Raw genomic sequence first — 21,155 nt, forward strand, 5'->3', positions numbered from 1 at the left:
TAAGTAAACTGTCACAGAACTTTACTGAGCGAATAGAAGAGCATTGGACTACTGTAAAACATGTACTGAGGTATCTGAAAGGCACAATTGACAAAGAGTTGTGTTACAGAAAATGTGACCATGAGAAACTGGGGCTACATGCATACAGTGATGCGGATTGGGCGGCTGATGTAACTGACAGGCGTAGTACAACAGGTTACTGTGTAAGCCTAAATGAAAATGGTCCTTCGATTTCATGGAAATCCAAAAAGCAGCCCACTGTTGCACTGTCAACTTGTGAGGCAGAGTATGTGACGTTAGCCGCAACTACACAAGAGTGTATGTACCTAGATCAACTACTAGTGGGCATTGACAGACATCAATACGCACCACCTACGGTTTATGAGTATAACCAAGGTACAATAGGGTTAGCAAAGAATACTGTAAGAAGACAGAGGTGTAAGCATGTTGACATCAAATATCATTTCATAAGGTCAACTGTGAATGATGGGAGAATGAGTTTGAACTATTGTCCAACAAACCAGATGGTTGCAGACGTGATGACAAAACCTGCAACAAAGTTTAAGTTGATTAAGTTTGTAAAGTTTATGTTTGGGGATTAACCATGTGTGTGAAAATGTACATGATGCAAAGGGGGAAACCTTTATGATGTTTTTGTTTGTTTTGAAGATAACAGTCTGAGAACAAATGGGGGTGTTAACATACACGAGAGATAAAAGTCATAAGTATGTGATAGAAAGTCAAAATTATGAGATAGAAAGTCAAAATGATAAGATAGAAAGTCAAAATGACAAGATAGAAAGTCAAAATTATAAGATACATAAACACAACAGTCATAGAAGCAGCTCTTCATAGGTTACCCTACATTTGACATAGAAATGGATTGTGAGTACATTGAAGACTACTTTAAACGTGGCTTTACAACACATGAAATCTGTAGGTAAATGGGTTCATTTTTGAAGCAGTGCATGCTAAAGGTATGTGAGCAGGTGTGCTCCGACCAGATCCAGGCTTTTAAAAATGTTAGTTTGTGAAGAAACACCGTCGCAGACCGAGTTCAGGAACTAGTAGACAATCTAACAACACAGCTAGCTGAAGAGACGAGCAGGTACTTGTCTTCATTAGCTGTTGATGAAAGCACAGACAACACGGACACAGCGCATCTATCTATGTTTATAAGAGGCTGAAGGCAGACTTGACCGTCAGTGAGGAGCTCTTGGATGTAGCTGCATGAATGGGACGACGACGGGGAGGGACAAAGTTAATGTAATAACTTGTGTTTGATGATATTTGTCTTTAATATTTTCTTTAAAAGTTTGATCTTTGATAGAGTAATGTGGGTTTCTTAACCCTAAATTAAAAGGATTTATGTTATAATAATATTTTACATTTATATAACTGCATGTACAATCTTTTTACACTTGAATAAACAATAATCAAATGCAGAGACAGTTATTTAACAATATGTTAGGGAGTAGTTACATTTATACGGTCTTAAAGTTACAACCGGCCCTTTGAGGGCAACCATGATGCTGATGTGGCCCGGGGTGAAAATGAGTTTGACACCCGTGTTTTATAGAGTTAATTCAGGTACTGTGTGATGGACAAAGAGAACAGCCAATAAGAGGTGTTGAAGTTGACATGTGTCAATAAAGTTTTACTTTGGAAAAAGAGTTCCACTGACAGGCAATATGACTCAATACTTTATATGCACCATATTCACGTGAATGCAGTGAGAGAAAAAACTGCGAGACTCTGACACCAGTTATTCTGAAGGAAACTTCGGAGGGAACCAGCTACTGGTTCGATTAGTCTTTCGCCCCAAATCGAACAACCAATTTGCACGTCAGGACTGCTACGGGCCTCCACCAGTTTCCTTCCTTATTAGGGTGGAGGATGGGCGCTGAAAATGGAGGAAGAGTTATGTATTTTTTCTCTTTTTGCTGAAGGGAAGGTATCCTAAATTAAATCATAATTTTATTTCACACTTCCCCATGAGGATTTATTTTATTATATTAAAGGTTAGATGTTAAATGTTATCTTCAATTTGTTGCACTTTGCGCTACCAATGGCAAGATTATCATGAGTATGGTATTAGTTCACTGGTACTGTGAACTAATATTAATAACTTATATTTTAGCCCCCCTTCCCACCCCAATCATTTTACTACAGTCCCTTATTAAGATACAATAGGCAAATTAAATATGTCTTCTTGGTCTTGTGAAAGGCATTTTACATTTTATAGATTAAACCAATAATTCCAAACCTGTGGATCAGGAGCAAGAAAAATCTGAGCGGTCACAAGGTGGCTGAAATGATAAGGAAAGAAATATAATAATTCTGTTGTGTTTTTTATTTTGTTCTCTCATTCTCCCACATTTTTTCCTGAAATAATGCGTATGGTCATCTTCTCAGACCACTACAACTGTATCAAATAGAACAATCTGAGTAGGAGGTAACCTTTATCAATCATCTGTAATGTAAACAGAAATGAGCTGCAGCGTTGATACACAGACACACAGTGTTCGGTTTTATAATGCTGTTTATTCTCACAATTGATTACATTGACAAAGTGTACAAATCGGTGAGCAGCAAACGGAAGCCGACACATCCATCTGTGGGAAAGGTGTGCGTTTGTTGTCGTTTATGTGAGTGAGCTTGACAGAGACGCTGGGAGTCCACTATCGTTACCGCCATCATCATCCTCTTCCTCTTTCTCTTCCTCTTGACTCCTGTTAAACTGTTGAGACCCACAGTGGACCCCTGGCTCTCAGTACACTGTACAAGGTGAAGATATATTCCTTTATTTGCCTTTTTTTCCTGCAAAGCGGAGCTTGTTGGAGCATTGTGAGTAAACCGGGGACCGAGACAATGACACCGAGTCAAGAGACTTTACTTGCCCCAACTAATAAAATCAGTATATACCTTTATAAAATAGAATAAATAAAATAAAAAATATTTCTGTTCAGTACATACAGTCGTTCTTTCCACCGTCCAAGGGCATGCGAGGCTTTTCACGACTTTCCATTTTCTCGAGATCAAAATAATGCATAGATAATTGCTCAGTTAAATTCAGCATAAAACGGAATTGACAACTGTGAACATTTCCAATCACCTTTCCTTGTTTCATTATTCGCTCTGGCATTTTTTTTCTTCTTATCTACAACAATGTATATCACTATTTTACACTTTGGCCATTTGGTGAGTTCTCAAAGAAGAAGGCATTTCATAACAAGAAAATAACTATAGACATTTAAAAAGGAAAAGATAGCTTATAACAATGATTAATGCCAAATGTTACATTACATTTGAAGTTATGTACACGCACATTTTGTCATCTCATTCACATTTCAACGTCATCGTGACAAAAGATGATGCGGCTGAATTTTGACACTAGAATCTCAATTACACTGCTGGTTCACTCCACTAGCGGTTAACTGGTTCAAAAGCTCGACACTAGACAGGAGGCAACGAGACGCTGCAGTAACGTGGCCGCTCGCTGAGCCTCCTTTATACACTGCTGCTACGCTGTCAAGCTTTACTTCATCACATTCAGTTCAAAAGGTGGACGTTTTATTGATAAAATAATAATATATATTTTTGTATTTCACTCAGAAGTAGACCACAGACCGTCACTTTTTGATCGCTAAAATGTGCTAGCAGATTTCATCAATTCGCTAGCTAGCTAATAAAGCTAACGATAGATCCAGGAGTCACTTGAGGGCTGCATACACAACGTCAGGCTAAAGCTACATTTAGCAGCAAAAAGACTTCTCAGCAGTTGATGATCCGTTTAGAGGACATGGAAATAAAAATACTGTGTTCTTGTGTTGCAGCGTAGAACTAGTAAGTCAGCGTATTAGTAAGTTTAGTGTTATTTCATTTTAACATTTGGCTGCTTAGCTTACATACTTGTGACATCCGAGACAGAGGTTCAGGCCTTTAGGAAGCTGGACTAACCGTGTGTTTGGTGCTCTTTGCTGGGTGTAGACTTCCTTAAATCCAGTAAAGAGCAGAACAGAGACGCTCACATCAAACCTAACTCTGATAAAGGATATGCTTTTTCTCTTACGTAACCTGTAAACCCATAAAATATAGTTAACTAGCTAAAATAAGCTATTTAGCCTGACATGCTAACATTATAGCAGACAACTTTTTTTCCCTACAGCCCCTCACATGCTGCTTCACCACATGGAGCAACCCTAAAGCTGACAGACGGTGACGCCATGTTCCCTAAACAGTCGCTGTGCGGTTGAGAAGTTTTAGCTAACGATCAGTGGCACTAGCTAGGTAGTCATCTTCTGCCTTACATCCAAGATAACTGCCCAGAGTTAAAAAATATGTTTATGATTTTAGTTGCGATAAACGTCATTGACTTCATTAGTTATTACCGTACATCCAAGCTTGTCAGATATGCGATAATGAGGAGCTAGCAGTGTTGAATTGAGATCTGTGAGAGGAAAAACGACAGAAAACAGACCAAAAGTGATCTAGTGGCACTGATGATGACAGTGGTGCAGTAAGGAGGAGGCAATGAAAAAACAACAACTGAGAAGGCGTATTCAAGTGAACAGAACCCTGGACACACATAGATAACAGCCCGGGAGAGCCCTGTTGGTTTGAGTCAACATGTCTCTCTGTTTGGCCTCTCAAAAAAAACAGCCAAATCCGGAGGTGAAACCCGTCTGTTCTCCTTCTCACCTCCTTAGGTTCCAAAAACACATTCCTCCATTTGTTTTCTACGAATGATTCCTCCAGCCTTTCTCCTGTTTTTATAAGTAGACATGAAGTCTCTGGGGACTGATGCAGAGGTGGGATTTAAAGGAATAATCGGTCTCCTTCTCCATTATGGCTATCGTCTGTCATTTTCCCGAAGGCTTAACGAAAGAACAAAAAACAAGCAAACAGGAAGTGTATGAAGGATGTTTCGGGTGAAAGGTCACCGCTCGTTTAGACCCTCCACGCCGACGTTCTCACCCTCCTGTAAGCAGCAGCAGTGTATCGATATTGTCTAGAATGGTTCACTTTGATACAAAACGTTCATGCAGGATCAGGTTAGTGTGTGTAGACTGACGACCCAATCTTTTTAGTCGGAAGCAGCTTCCTTCTTTCACTCATTACACGCCAATTTGAAAATCAGACGCAATGGCTTTCACGATTCCGTCCTTCCGTTTCACGTCACAGTCCAAAGGGGACAATGAGAAGGGGGGGGGGGGCACTACAGACTAACAGGACAACCAGGTGAATGACATTGGGGGGGGGGAGGTGGTGGCCAGGTGTGCAAGGTCATGCTGGCAGCACAGACACAAATACAATTAGAGCACGGAGAGATCAGCAGTTTGGGCAGCAACAAGCTCTTCACCGTCCTGGAAGGAGCACTTCCTACTTTCTCTTCAGGTTTTGCTCTCTTCTCCTCACTCCTTCTCTGCGCTGAGGGGGGATGAGAGTCACTTCTATGTACACGATCACCACATCGGGTGTTTCTCTGTGGTTGTTCCTTCTCGATGTGGGATTACAGTCTTTATGCATGTCATATTTTGCGGAAACAAATTTGAATTCCGCCCCAAGAGCCGATAAACTCTTGAGGCAAAATTCCAATTTTAGTTCAGAGAAGCAAACTAAAATGTGTTTCCCCAAAACCCCCGGGGATTCGCTGTGTTTCCATGGTTACTGGGGGTCTGCGGTGGTGACGTTTTTTTTGGCGGCGATGCAACTAGTTACCATGGCGACTGGGGGTTGCGGCGGTGGTCGGTTGCGCGGGTTACTGCGGCAACTCGGTGACGGGTCTCTTCTGTTTGAGGGTGTCGATGAGGGACAGGACGCCTCTCTTCACGCTGGTCGATACCCGACGGGACACCGAGTCACCGGGGGGCGACGAGCCGCAGGCCTTCTGGGAGGGGGGTCGAGCCACCAAACACTTCTGATACCGCAGCTGAAAGAGAGAGAGAGAGAGACGTATTGTAAATAATAGAGAGTTACAGCTGCTGAGTGTACGACTGTGGAGGTGCCTGTGGGAGAGACTGGTGCAGGCTGCTAGCTGTGATCAATAGTAATGACTGGTGATTCCTGTCACCGTGAATCAGTTTTAGTGTGTGGGTGGTGTGTGTGTGTGTGTGTGTGTGTGTGTGTGTGTGTGTGCGTCCATATATCCATAGTTGTGATGTGTGATCAATAGCCCAGCCAGCTGTCGACTAATCTTGTGACTCACCCACAGCAGAGAGGGCAGAGGGAGATGAGTTATCTCCACTAATAGGTTGCATTACAGCAGAAACACTGCATTCTGGGTTGTGATTATGGACGTTATAATGATAAATTAAAAAATACTGTGAAAGGTTTTTCACAGTTTATTACGTTAAATCAATGTACATGTTTCCTCTTTAGAACTTCTCCTGTAAAGCAGTAAACAATGTGTCGCATAATCCAAATCTATACTACAAAACTACAAAACAAAAGGAAATCTTCTTTCAGAGACGACTGATGCTGATCTCAGACTATATTTTAACTTTGGGCGGCTTGAATGCATGTTTTACGCCAACAGTGTTTTGACAGAGGGCCCCATTACAACCTGAATAGAGCATATGGATCGGACAGTGACACAACCATCTGTCAAGGCTGAATAACCCAGCTCTAACAAGAGCAAGAGAGGCTCAAAATGTCGCCCCGAAATACAGCCTCATTCCAAGTGACTCACCATACAAGCCGCCTGCACAGCCTCCGACACATTCCCGGCATTGGGCTCACACCAGAAGACGTGACAGTCGAAGCGATGGCCACCGGCGTCCATGACGAAGGCGAACGTGTGCACGTTCCGCCCGACGCCCATGAAAGATAAGAAACGAACGCGACACTCCACCAGCACTTCCTCTTCGTCCTGGTCAGAAACATACCGGTAGGTGATTAATCAGAGAGTCATAGACATGCAGATTGTGATTTTACTGGAGAGACATCATAAAAACGCATTATGGAGGGAATTTACAACCTTTGTTCTGCACTCAGATGCATGCATATAGTTCCACATGTTCATACAGGGGAGCCGCCCAGAAAAAACTGTAGCCTTCTAATGAACAGGTCCACTGGAGCAGATGGGCTTTATGTGCCTTGATGTTACAGCTAAATTATTTAAATTTCAAAAAAGCATTTTATGTCATCTGCATGGTCGAACACTGTTAAGACTTCACATTTGTCCCATTGCTCTGGGTGGCTGCTTGCTGCCTTTCATGGTTGACACCGTCAGTAAGGTCTGACAATGAAAAGCCAGAGTGACGCGTTTTCCACAATTTTTTGTCACTTTACGTGTTAGAATCAACAGTGAAGTGCGAACAGCGGGCACACTTTAAAAGTGTGGTGACTGCTGAAGGAAATAAATGGCAAACTCAGCGATATGTTCTGCACCAGACATAACAAAGCGGTATGTATCCGAAGTAAATCGCACAAAGATAACCAACATTCATGAGTTTAGTCTGTAGTAAGTAAAGGTAGGTTCTCTAAACAGACGACCTAACCAACAGGCGTTTGGATGCTCCGCCATCTTCTGTCCCACTGCCATAGAGTGGCAAGAATGTATAGAAACTTTAAGAAAATGGTGGTTGTTTTCCTATAATGCTTCTCCCACATTTTGTCCAGACGGCAACGCCTGGTTCCGAAAAGTGAAGCCAATGCGGAGGTGCTCAAACTTGCATTTTCTCTACTGACCATCAGGGGGCGACTCCTCTGGTTGTTAAAAGATGTCAGATTGTATAGAAATCTATGAGAAAATGACTCTACTTCTCACTTGATTTATTACCTCAGTAAACATTGTAAACATGAGTTCATGGTCTCAATCTCTAGTTTCAAGTCTTCTTCAATACAGCATGATGTTCATTTAGTAAATTATGCTCCATTTAGAGTCAAATAGACCATAAAGCGGAGCGCTTACTTTGTGAGTGATCGGGTGCTACCAGAGCTGTTTACGGCGTCTGTACGTCAAAAAACCTAGATGGAGATGGCAAAAATCCAAGATGGCAACGGACAAAAATACCATGACTACATCCACTTCTTATAAACAGCCTACGGTTCTTTCTTGGGTATGGAGTTTGATTTATCATATTTTATCTTATCCATGCAGAAAACTGAGAAGAGCAGAAAGTCCAGGGAAAGTCGGGGGTTGTAGTTCAGCTATGGCAGATGTGTGTCTTACCTCGTCTTTGCTGATGGTGACAGTAGCATCTGCCACGTTGAGAGCCACAGGGGTCCAGTCCTCTCTGTTGGAAGAGCCGATCAGACTGTCTATAGCTCCGTTCAGGATGTCCATTCCTGGAGCAGAGCATGTTAAAAAAAACAAAAAACAGAAACATTAAAATCATACCTAAAGTTAGGCTGCATCTCATCACAGCACCAAGTGTGTGTGTGCGCTTGTGTGTTGGACTAACCTATTGGTCTGGCCACAGGCAGCATCCCGAGGTAGAGCACCTGAAACTTCTGAACCAGCTCCGTCTTTGGTGTGGGGAACTCTGCTAGGGAGAAGCCATGCAAGCGTTCAAGAGGGGCATTTTCAATTCCATGTCAACAACCAACAATGCACACCTACAGAGGGTCTCCACGCGCAGCCTGCAGAGTAGATATCTGGATACTGACCACCTTCTGGATCACGGGGCGTTTTCATTAACACTGCAGAAAAAGGGCGTGGCCTCGGCAGAGGTCACGCTCTCAGGGTGGCCTTCTAGTAGCTGGATAGCTTCAGTTTATAATAAAACCCTGCTTTAGATTAGCACAGTGGACTGTAATGAGGTATTCTCCTGCTGCACCTCCTGTTCGTCATGTTGGAAAAGGTCATTTTAAGCAGAGACACCGCAGCAGCCCGATTTGACGAGCTGTCAGCGACCGGCCGGACGGTCAGCCTGCGTCTCGTCCGATCATGAGCGTATATAAATGACACGGTGCAGCACAGCCAATCATTCTTCTCCCTGACAGAGTGACGGCAAGCCGACGGGAGAGAAAACGGTGAGCGATGACAGAAAAGACACGTTGTTCTCATTATTTTATGACTGAATTTGAGAACCAGTCTCGGTCCAAAAAATGCAGCATGAGTCTGTGTTTTAGCCGACCAAGAAATCTTGTTTTACTGTCACCAACATCTCCTGGCAGGCTACTTCTCCCATCTGTCTGACTAATAAAAAGTTGAGGAGCTCCCTCCACATCTCTGTAAATTTGAGATAATTGAACACTGTCACATGCTGGTGCACTGGACCAAAGACCCCTAAATCTGTTAACGGCCAACAACTGTTCCATGTAGCATGTGGAGTTTGTTGACCACTGGCCGAGCTAGAGCGATGTTTTTTACGAGCGGGTCCCCGTTATATTTCACGCCGTTCTACTGATCGATAGAGAAGAGGAGCAGTGAGCCAAAGCAGAGAAACATGAAGACCGCATGCCAGTAAATATGGATGTAAATAATGCAGGGTTTAATAACTGTACTCATTTCTGTAAGTATTTTATGAGGAATGAAATGCATTCAATGCATTTGTCAGGCTTCAAGGACACTAAGATCATATGTGATTAACAGATAATTGCATAATGAACCTGCTCAGCCTACAGGAAACCTTTACGACGTGAGATATAAATCCCCCCCTTCCCTCTCACATCCTCCCAAGCTAGCTAGCCCGACCACATCAAGACAGGAAGGGAGTGGTAAAGTAGTAAAGCCCGCCCCCTTGCTTGATTTGATTGGCAGCCTGGGCCAAGTGTGACATTGACGAGCGGTCCATATGAGAATATTTCAACTTTTATGTTTTAGGACAACAATGGTTTTGCGAGGGACACAGTTTTAGCGCCGTGTTTACATAACAGTATGTTTAGGTGAGTAACACCAAATGTTAACGTAACTTTGTTTGTTTACAAGAAAACTTCACAGGGGCCCTTTAGTCTTTAATTCACTCACAGTGAGGGTTTGGATTTGGAAAAAAATATAAAAAAATAAATAAATAAATATTCATGAATCAAACTGTCTTGATGCATTAACAGAGGACATTGCGGTGGTATTTGAGACTTTCTGCTCTAACAAATAGCCAGTTTAAATGCATGCAGTGTGCCCAAGAAGTGTCTATTGATGCAAGTCATTTGTCACAATCCCCATCTCTCTCACACACAGACATAGACACACAGACACACACACACACACACACACTGAGGGAGGTCCAGTACGTGTGAAGCCTACCTTGTAAAGGGAGATCTAGTCCGGCCTGCATCCTGTCCTGGAGAGAGCCCGCCATCGCTTTGGCATTCTTTCGCTCTGTCATTATCTGGATGGAGAGACGGGCAGATACAGAAGTGTGAGGAAACGGTGTGTAACAGACGCAGAATCAGAATACCGTGGCAGAGACACAGGGGAGGAGGTTGAGGAGACAAAGAGAAAAATGTGTGACAGTGAAAGGGGATGAAAAAAAAAAAAAAAGATGAAAGAGCTCAGGAAAAACCTCGAGCAGTTTCACCCCTGATACTGTCATATTGTCTACTCATTTCACCTGGGGAGCACGCACACACGCACACACACACACACACACACACACACACACACACACACACACACACACACACACACACACACACACACACACACACATTAAGCAGGCCTTCTCTTTCCAAAGAAACACATATGGAAAAACACAGAACGAGATGGACAAAAACAGCCAGAATCACACACACAATATGGAAATATACCACACATAATTTATACATATCCTTAATCAGAGTTTGTGTCAGCGACCCCTGCTGAGACCAATTCTCTACCTCTCCTTATTTATCCTTTCTAGTGTGAAAATTCTGTCTTAAACAGACTCCATGGTCTATAATATGTAAAGTGGGGGAGTTAGAATTAGCATGAAGGATGAAAAGAAGGACAAATGGCTCCTTCTTCACCTTTTTCCTCAAACGAATAACATTCAGGGACACACTATGTTCGAGTCAGCGGTCATAACGAGGGATCTGTGGGTAGCACCAGTTATAATAACTGTTTAATGCTACACGGATTATGAGTCGGCATAAACAAAGACAGAATTTAAACATGTTTTACAACATCTTATTTAATTTCGGAAGCTATAAATTTGTTTCATTGGGAACAAAAAGAAAGTACAGTAATTCTAGGCGAGTTCGGGGGAATAAAGCAAAAACCTGGTTTGAATGTTGTTCTTGTAACCGGGTTCGCATGAATCTGTATTCATCTTAGCGAGGACGCTCAGAGCAGAGAAAGCTCTCTGATAACTGTGTTTAGAAAGTTTAGATGAGTTTAATCTTGTTGGACTCTTTGAGGACTGCAGATCAGATGTGCTACTGTTAAAATGTGTGCCTAGACTGTGGGATAGTAAATATGATAAAACTATACACAAGCTCAGGTGCCACCACTACTGGTAATACATTATTATTACTTCCATGAGTATTATTTTTATATTTTTACGATTGTAATCCTTTTTCTAATTATTACAATTACAATGATTATTTTTATATTATTATGATTGATTTTCTGATAACATTATGATTATTATACATATTATTTTTCTGATAATTTTGTATTTCACTTTAGTTTGTTTGTGAAATGTATTGTGATCATGACATCAACATTCTCTCAACAAGTTGGAGTTCTATCTGTGTCTCTCTGTCTCACCCGGGAGCAGATCTCGTGCAGGCTGGTGGCGATGGCTTTGGCTGGCGTGTCACAGCGGAACACATGACATTTCAGGATCCTGGTGTTTTTGTCCCGCGCCACGTATGCAAAGTCCCTGAGAAAAAGAGGACAACACCGGGTCAGTGAAGACACACGGACGGAGAAAAAAAACACCACGGGGGGTGGATGGAAATGAGAAAACTACTAGTTCCAGTACTACTCAGAGACTAGATGTGTGTGTGTGTGTCCGGTTTTGAGACAGACAGCTCTTGGAGACAGATGAGAGATGAGCTGACCTTTATCTGTCTGATGAATACGGGACACACACTCTCCCACACACACACACACTCCACACACACACACACACACACACACACACACACACACACACACACACACACACACACACACACACACACACACACACACGTCAATGGACCCTAGAGATCAATAGAGCAGCGTGATGCAAGAGGAAGTTGAATGAGTGACAGCAGGGGAGAACCTTCCCCTGAGCTACCTAGCTGAACAGAGGGAATGAAAACAGAGGGAGGGAGGGAGACGAACGAAGATGTAGCTGCAACAAATGAAACCAGTACAGCTCTCACCCACACACACGTTGATTTACGTCATTCAGGTGTGCACATAAAATCCATCTAAATAACTTCCTTCAAGCTGCGTGCTTCAATATGCTGTGCAATAGGAAACACGGGCCTGATGGGTAACAAGATTTCTGAGCCCAGGCCCTCAGGGGGAACTCTACCGAAAAGAGTCCCATTTGTGTGTGTGTGTGTGTGTGTGTGTGTGTGTGTGTGTGTGTGTGTGTGTGTGTGTGTGTGTGTGTGTGTGTGCATACTTAAAAAAAAAAAAATGCTTGTAGACAGACAAGGACAGAGGAGGTCACCTTTCACTTCGCCACAGGAGCCAGTTTGAAGACGAGACGAACGAGACACGGAGGAAATGAAACAATAAGGGGATGACGGAGATGATGGAGAGATAATGTAGGGAGGGGATGAAAGGGGAAGGAATGTGTTTACCTCTCTCTGTGTCCAAGGAAGCAAGGGAGGAAAGGAAGCCAGTTAGTGGAAATAAAAGACAGAAAACAAACAACAAATTCTTCATACCAGCCCCCCTGCTGTGGGGACAGGAGGCAAAGAGGAGACGAACAGCAACTCACACACACACACACTAACACAAGTTACATACTTCTTTGTTCTGTGCAGAAACTACGTCCCAAAAAACACAGCTTTGAAGAGCGATGCAGAAAAGCAGCAATGCAGGTCATTTTGATGCATACTTCATATTTTGCTCCGAGGAAAAATATATAAAAATCGGACAGAGCATTGAATAAGGTGCGAAGGAAGAAGAGAGCAATAGCAAAACAGAGAGATGTTCTGGATTAATTGGTGGCTGATTTTTCCTAAAGGAAATAGACTGGGAGAGTCAAACAGACACATAATACAAAAATTAAAAAAAGAAGTTACCTCGAGGAGGGGAGGAAACTGGAAGTGAACGGCCACAACGTACACAATTAATATAAAAGCGCTGAAGACGAGGGCAGAACAAAACACCACGATGAAGAGTGAAGATAAAAGTCAGAGGAAAAGAGGGGGGGGTAATATCTCATTCCTACTATAATCTTATCATCACCGACGCCCCTCAAGGTTGCCGTGGGAATCTGTAATCTCTATGGCGATAATGTGTTTCGTGGCACATGTGTGGAGAGGGGTACGGTTACTATGCCGACACGACCACTGTGAAAGAGTGTGTGTGTGTGTGTGTGTGTGTGTGTGTGTGTGTGTGTGTGTGTGTGTGTGGAGAGGGAGAACTCCTCACTACGACCGGGATTAAAATCAAAAAGGTCTCGTATTTTTAAAGTCAAACAGTCCAACAACTCATGAATAAATACCAGAATAAAAGCAGCTACTGCCATCACTGCATTCCTACACACACATGGACACATGTCAGTCGTGAACTGATGCACGTTTCCTCACGAGCTGTTTTCAGATTCCAGACTCGGATGAAGCGGGACTCCCTTCATCTATTTGTGATCAGCCGCTCTCGGTTCATCGCTCACATCAGATTTTCACACTCCACCTGAGTTTTTCTGTGACATGCACGCCTTCACACTGGCTACAAATCTCCCACAGACTGATCACAGGGCTGGACACTCGGCTCATCTTTTCTGTTTTTCTGCTACTTCACAATAAAGCTAAACAGCAGTGGTGGTTTCAAAAAAGCAAGATTACAGAAGGTAAATGTAGATTTACTCACGGCTGTGATCCTGTGTACGAGAGCGTCACACCGTCTACTCCTTGGTGATACCGCGGGCGGGCGCTCACTCCTCAACCTGTCCTGCTCCACACCCAGAGAGCACTAACCATACCTTCCCCCTCTGGCAGCTCCATCCCCCCTCTCTCCCTCTCTCATGCCAGCCCCCCCCCCCCCCCCCCCCCACTCCTCCTCCCTCTGCTGCAGCTGAGGTATTCCCAGCGCTCCCACACTCCTGCTATATGTAGATGTGGATGGTATACATGTTCCTTTTATCTGACAGGCTGATCTTATAAATATACTGTAACTTACAGCGCTGCGTGTGTGTGTGTGTGTGTGTGTGTGTGAATGAGAGAGAACCCCGAGGCAACAGAATTCTGCAGTTCTGCACATGCCAAGAGCTTTTAGCCTTACCTCTTTCCCCGAGTGCGCTTCTGCTTATGCGTGTGTTTGTGTGTTTGTGTGTGTGTGTGTGTCCGACCGCTCCAGTCCACCTGGCTGTGCCTGATAACCTACATTTGAATCGGTCTCCAGCAGCAGCGCAGAGCGCTCTTTGCCGGTCGCCCAGCAGCACCACCATGTGGCGTCGGTGGATTTGGCCGTGAAAGCGGGGTGGGGGTGGGCGTCCTCTCCTTTGTCCCGATGAATTTATCCTTCATCATCAATCACTAGCTCCTCTCTTCTGCCCGTCACCGCACCAGCCGTCTGCTGCCCTCCACCGTCACCCTGACCTTTTTCTTTTTAACTGAGCGATGTGCCATCGACTTCATTTAAATTAGTGACTAATCCATCAATCATTAAAGTGCTTGAAAACAACAAGAAGCCTTACTAAGTCATGACCCAGGTTGATAACACACTACAGAGATGTTAGAGATAATTTAGAGCATGGCGTACATTCTGGGTAAACCTTACACGCTAATGATTAATCATGAGGACAAGCAAAAGGGGGGAATTAATCCATATAAGAAAAAACGATGACTGACCTGCCGTTATCCCGGCCAACACCCCAGACCCGGATGCTTGCGATTGGCTGAGAGTGAAGCACGCTGCGGTCCATGGGGTCGACCAGGTTCAACATGTTGTTCTCCAGCACCAGGTACATGTCCTTCCCCTGGACACACACACACACACACACACACACACACACACACACACACACACACACACACACACACACACACACACACACACACACACACACACACAATCCTTATTTCCTGCAGCTCAAGACATTGCAAAGAAAGAAAAAAGTAGTCATTTAAAAAGGTCAGCTGCTTTCTTTTACTTTTTTTTCTTTTATAAGTATATTTGCCTGAAGCGTTTGTGTTATTGAAAGAAGGATGAAGCGCTCCCTCCCTCCCTCCCTCCCTCCCTCCCTCCATCTCTCTCCCTCTCTCTCCCTCTCTCTCTGTTCCGTCGCTTCACATTAATTACAACCACTGGAGAGGGAGGAAAAGACTTCATAACGTTGCTCCACTTCGCTCTCTTCACTCTCCCCTCCCTCCCTCCATCTTTTGACACACATTGTTCTGTTCACATCTGTTTTTTTCTTACGCTGTTCTGCCCCTTTTAATTCCTCTTCCTGGCTTTCTACTAGCACCCCTCCCCCTGTAAATAAACTTTTGTTCTCGGAACAAAACAATACATATGAAACACTCTCCCCCCTCACCTCTCCCCAGATGCCGACGGTGTCTCTGATGTCATTCTTGCAGTAGGACAGTTGCCGGATGCAGTTGTTCACGGCGACGCTGCTCTTTCCGGGAGCCAAGTCGTCCTCCGCCATCTCCACCCATCCCAGAGAGCGCACAGCGAAGCACTGAGGACACGCCAAAGCCACCACACGTTAAAACGATACATGTACGTGTTCAGTACAGAGAGCACAGACATATCAAGGCTTTTGGCACCGTGACCAGCAGGGATTGGTTTTAGGCTTCGAGCCAAATCATTTGAACTCCACAAACGTCCGTCTGTCCTCATCAAGTATTCATTTCATTTCAGTGGTCCGTTCAGAAAGTACTTTGCAGACAACGGAGGTCCACGATGAAAGAGGACAGCTAATAGAGTGAGTCGCTACCAAAGGAACCATTTATTGTGAATCAAGTTTGTTGTGGTTCACAAACACACACACACACAATATAAAAGGATTCACACACGGTAAGACCCACAATGCCTCTCTCCGTGCTGGTGAAAGTTGTGTCACAGATCCAGACCAGCAGGTATTAGCAGCTACATGCTGCAACCAGTAGCTTAAGGTATGTTTCTTCTTAGGGGCCTGTGTCCACATAGCGTCTTATTTCTATTGTTCCCAGTGAGGAGAGCGGCATGCGGCCGACTACAGAAAGCGCTCCACCGTTTTGTAAGTTGCCGCCCTGACGTTACGGCCGTCATATTGAGCGGTGACAAGCTCATCTGTACCAAGTATGCAGCAAATATCCTCCTTTTGGTGCTCATACTGAAAAAAACACATGCTGTCAAACACATAGATAGCAGCCTAAATGGATAATAAAATGCAAAGGTGTGATGCTAGTCTATCATAGGAGGTTACAGTGGTGATATGTTGTCATAGAAACATTTAAAAAAGCACTCTGGGCGCCCATAAGGAGTTTTAGGTTTCTATACTAAGCATCGCAAAAGTTTAGTCAGGAAGACTCTCTTTACTCTTATTTATTGTCAAATCTCCCTCTCAATCAGCTGATTATGGGCGTTCACTTTTATATTAAATAACCCGATTCTGCCGCGATCTCCCTAAGCCAATCACAACGCTGCTGTCAAATGAATAAAAAATATCATCGGATCCTCAGCAACTCCCTCCATGCACGTGTATCATTGTTTCACTCTGAATGACGTCGCTCCTGAATGGAATATTTGAAAGTAGTAAAATGGCACCTGTGTGTGTACTGCAGTTATCGGTTTCTCGACTTAAGATAGATAGGAAATTGTTGAGTGAGCCCTTCCTTGTATTCAGCTCCTTTATTGGTAGAAAAGGGGTCGTTCCAATCCTGATGCTGCAGTGGGCTATTTGCTGGAAGTGTGTGTGTGTGTGTGTGTTTACTACCGACCAGACGCCCTGACTGTTCGTCTGTGTTTATGTCTGGTATTCATCACAATGTCACTGTTGCTAAGGATTCCGAATTTCTGCCAGACAAACACACACAGAGGGAAACAGAAAGGCTGGATGTCCTCTTTAAAGTCTAATCTAAGACGCTTTTGATCTTCTCAGCCGTCCGAGAGAACGCAGTTCTTGGCCTCACCACTTGGGGGCAGCATTGATTAATGTCTCAGCTTCACTCAGCCACCATCAACACAAACCTCACCAGTAAACAAACAGGCCTGGGACATAAACAGACAAAAACCTGCAAACAGAATCATTTCACGTAGGGAGCGGTGTGTGTCCTGGGAATGCTAATTTTGTTCCGCAGTGTTTAAAGCAGGATTAGTTAACTCAGAAACATGAGTAACTTTAGATACGGCAAAAGATCTCAAACATTGGTGGAGTATTCTGCTGCCATACTAACATGTATTTATCTAGCATTTAGACATTTAAAAAGGAACTGTATGTAAACATTGTTAAAACAGAAAAGCAGAACAATGTGGACTAAATCTGTCTTGTGTCTAAAATACATGCATGCTTCATGCAGGCTCTTACCTTTGTCTCTGGGTCTCTGTTGGCATTGCTAGACTGCTCTTCTTCCACTGCTGGACGGTTCCTGAAACAAAAAAATACAAAACAAGGTTTAAAAAAATGTGAGACATGGAGCATTTCCTGAAGTACAACGACTAACATCCTGCTGCCTCTGACCTCATTGGACTCCAACACAAGAGTAGAGCAACCAGGCTCGACTGGTAAGAGACACAGACAGATGTAGTAGAATGGTCTTAGATTTTTTTTTATATTTGCTTGTGAGTGTGTGTGTGTGTGTGTGTGTGTGTGTGTGTGTGTGTGTGTGTGTGTGTGTGCAGGCGTTTCACCTCAGCTTGAGCGATGCGTAGCGAAGCGTCGCACCCTCGAACTCCTTCAGACTGGGGTCGGGGTTCACCGTGGCCGCCTGCAGGTCCTGGCGTGTGCAGACGACATTATCAGGAGCGTGCAACATGACACCGAAAACAACCCCCCCCCTTAAAGCCCCTGTCACACATGTAACCTGTAATACCATCTGCTAAAACGCTCTCCTGCGTAAAGTCTGGTCCCTCATGGTGTAACAGCTCCAGACAGATGAGGGTCTAGTTCACCTGTCTGGTCTTTTTTTCAGTTTCAACATGTCAATGTGCTTTTGATCCAACTAGAGCTGCCGTCCCCACACCTACATGTATGACTGCCGTACCATTCCCAGGTTACATGGAGAGTGAGAGAGGGGCTAAAGCAGGCACAGACTAAATGTTCTGACCACACGCAGCATGTCGTGCCAGCATGCATCATTGTGTGGGCCTCGCCGGATGGAGAGATGGCTTGTTACGTGTACATGGGGGCATGCTGCATGGGCGAAAGGGAGTTAACGTGTAGCATTCATTCAGATCTGTGCCGGCAGGAAGGGAAAAGATGACAACATTTCATAGGTGAGTGAGGAAAAAACAACCTGTTGTGTGTGTGTGTGTGTGTGTGTGTGTGTGTGTGTGTGTGTGTGTGTGTGTGTGTGTGGCTGCAGCAAAATGATGATGGTGCTGTGGTCGGTGCGGTTGCATTTATGTGGAACAATCAGCCACGCATGCTCTCTGCACAAGGCAGTGAATTTGTGGCACATGATGCCACGCTGTGAAATGCACCACGAGAGAAACCCGCTGAGTGCGTTATACTTGCCTTCCACACCTCACTATCAATCTTTCCGCCAAAATCACTCCACGCCTGTTTCTACACACACAGTGTTCAAACACACACATAGTGGTAGGGGGAAAAGGTAGGAAGGGAGCGAGGGAAGAAAGACAGAAAAAGGATGTTAGCTAACTAGCTCACTTCACACAGAGCGCCTGTTGCAATGAGGAGCGACCCAGCAAGACATTTTCTTAAAAAGGAAAAACGCTGCTGATCAAAATGCTTCATGCTCCTATTGAACATCGGCCTGCTGCTAAGAATCTACTGATTCCTGATTAGTACGATGTGGAACCATACAGACAGTAGAGTTACACACATTTGGACGGGGACACCTCTGGACAATCCGATAAAAAGATTAAAAAGCCACTAAATAATAAGATAAACTATCATACAAAAGTCAATGACAAAACAAAAACACCACAATACATTAGTATGTTGATTTAACATTTTTAAAGATAAACATGTAAGTGGACTTTGTGTGCCATGTGCGTCTGTAATATCTCACTGTGTTACTGCACATTAACAGTGTCCATGAGAGCACACGGTCTGCTGTGGAGCACAGAGCCAAACCAAAGAAGACATGTCCCTGTCCAAACACTTAACTCCCTGCTCTGTAGGTGACACAAATATACAGTAGAATACACACACATACAGATGCTGTAAGTAACTTCTTCTTTTTTCTATCTGTGCCACAGCACACGGCACAGAAAGAAAGACATTAAGCACAACTCAACAAGTTGATCAAAGAGAACCGGGCGAGCCGTTAGCCAAACGGGAACAGAAAGAGCGTTGGAGAATCCTACCTTGTCCTCATCTTCAAGAAGCTGAGAGTGACCCTCTGGATCAGGACTCCCCTGTAGAGATGTGGAGCGAGGCTGAGGAGGGAAAAGAGAGGGAGCCGGGGAGAGATGAACATTGTTTTAAAAGAAAGAAGAAAAAAAAGACTCTATGTCTGCCATTTTGGCTCTGGTATCACTGGTTAGCAGTCGGCAGGTCAGAATGAGATTTTGGCACATCCATCTGTCAACATCAGTCCATTCTCACTGGATCAATATCTTATCTACACCATGCTCCTCTCCATCACTCTCCCTTCCTCTCTCCGTATCCCTCCATCATTCTGCATGATGACTGATTGACTGACTCCGTGTTCTTGTGCTCTGCTGCTAGTCCGCAGTATTGATGGCGACTACCTTTCTGTCTCGCTTCCTCTACCCGGTCGTCTTGTTGCCTATGTCTGCCAGTCCCTCGGCTGATCTCAGTCAGGACATACGATTGGGCACACGCATAAAATACGGAGGCGTAAAGACGTGCAGAATACCACAGACGCTTTACTCACAAAGTAGCAGCTGTTGACGAACCCGCACGTGGCGAGGGCGGGCTCGTGAGTGGAGAACGGCTCCACTGAGCTGTCGGAGGTGGTGCTGCCCGAGCGAGTCGAACCCCTGAAGAAGATCTCTGCCTGGCACGCCTGCAAATGAGCACACGCGCACACACACACACACACACACACACACACACACACACACACACACACACACACACACACACACACACACACACACACACACACACACACACACACACACACACACACACACACACACACACACAGTGAATTCAGGAGGGCTGTGGCGTTAGACTGCATTAGTTTTAACCTAGGGGAAACACTGGACTTCATTGTCTCTTTACATTGTCTGTGGATGAACGACTAACAGCCTGTTTGAACCATCTCAGGTGATCCCAGTTGAACACAACAACTGCTAAAGTAACTGACAATTATAGCACAAAAGAAAACAAAACACAAACAAGACTGAAGTCAGAGCTAAAATGTGTGTCAGCTTGTGGTTTTCCGTCTCTCACCTCGTGGTCAGGAGTGGGCGAGGGGCTGAGTGAGCCCAGAGAGTGCTTGCGTGGCATGGAGGCTGCATGCTCGCCCGGGGCCTGGGACTCGGTCTGTCCCGGGGGTGCCGGGCGGGCGGCGGGTCTCTCCCACTGGGTGGTGCCCGTAGGAATGTGCCAGTAGTAAACGCCGGCCATGTCCGTGATCTTCTTCCATCCTGGAGGCAGGTCCGGGTCGGTCTGGAAGGACTGTTCACTCCAGATATCTGGCGGGAAAATCACAGACCTCATGTGTACTTTTCTTACAAATGCATGTATACGCACACACACACACACACACACACACACACAAGATTTTTTTTCTCCATGTGATCAAATGGAAGTTAACCCCCCACCCACACACACACTCATACACTGAACAATATCAACAGCTGACTGGGATTAGCAGCATCTGCTGCAGCTGTCATTCAACAACAACTGAGGAACACTTGGTAAACGCTGCTGTTGTATTTCATGTGAGATGGAAGACCACGAACACCGACAGCAAATTATTTTTAAGAGGCAGCGGAATCAGAAAAATGAGGGACCACGTCATCAGTGCCATTT

The 21,155-nt window shown here is 44.5% G+C and overlaps 1 protein-coding gene across 7 annotated transcripts in view; it reads right to left on the minus strand.

The window, feature by feature from the left end:
* Positions 1-2,524: 2,524 nt before the first annotated feature.
* apbb2b (amyloid beta (A4) precursor protein-binding, family B, member 2b) overlaps positions 2,525-21,155 on the minus strand; it is a 43,512-nt gene continuing 24,881 nt past the window's right edge. For 3 of the 7 annotated variants that reach the window (XM_068726972.1, XM_068726971.1, XM_068726973.1), the window contains exons 5-18: positions 20,571-20,815; positions 20,047-20,178; positions 19,514-19,585; positions 18,699-18,749; positions 17,873-17,958; positions 17,550-17,610; positions 15,573-15,719; positions 14,887-15,014; positions 11,636-11,750; positions 10,193-10,277; positions 8,408-8,492; positions 8,177-8,303; positions 6,692-6,871; positions 2,525-5,932 (exon numbers count right to left, since the gene is read on the minus strand). In XM_068726972.1, coding sequence (XP_068583073.1) covers positions 5,762-5,932; positions 6,692-6,871; positions 8,177-8,303; positions 8,408-8,492; positions 10,193-10,277; positions 11,636-11,750; positions 14,887-15,014; positions 15,573-15,719; positions 17,550-17,610; positions 17,873-17,958; positions 18,699-18,749; positions 19,514-19,585; positions 20,047-20,178; positions 20,571-20,815 — 1,685 coding nt within the window. In that variant the 3' untranslated portion in view covers positions 2,525-5,761. The remainder of the gene's footprint in view (positions 5,933-6,691; positions 6,872-8,176; positions 8,304-8,407; positions 8,493-10,192; positions 10,278-11,635; positions 11,751-14,886; positions 15,015-15,572; positions 15,720-17,549; positions 17,611-17,872; positions 17,959-18,698; positions 18,750-19,513; positions 19,586-20,046; positions 20,179-20,570; positions 20,816-21,155) is intronic. The other 4 variants (XM_068726976.1, XM_068726974.1, XM_068726975.1 and 1 more) reach the window with 4 other exon arrangements.

Source organism: Cebidichthys violaceus, unplaced genomic scaffold, assembly GCF_023349555.1.
Source record: "Cebidichthys violaceus isolate CVI_PGR_0920_01 unplaced genomic scaffold, fCebVio1.0.p SCAF_4, whole genome shotgun sequence".
Taxonomy (NCBI): domain Eukaryota; kingdom Metazoa; phylum Chordata; class Actinopteri; order Perciformes; family Stichaeidae; genus Cebidichthys; species Cebidichthys violaceus.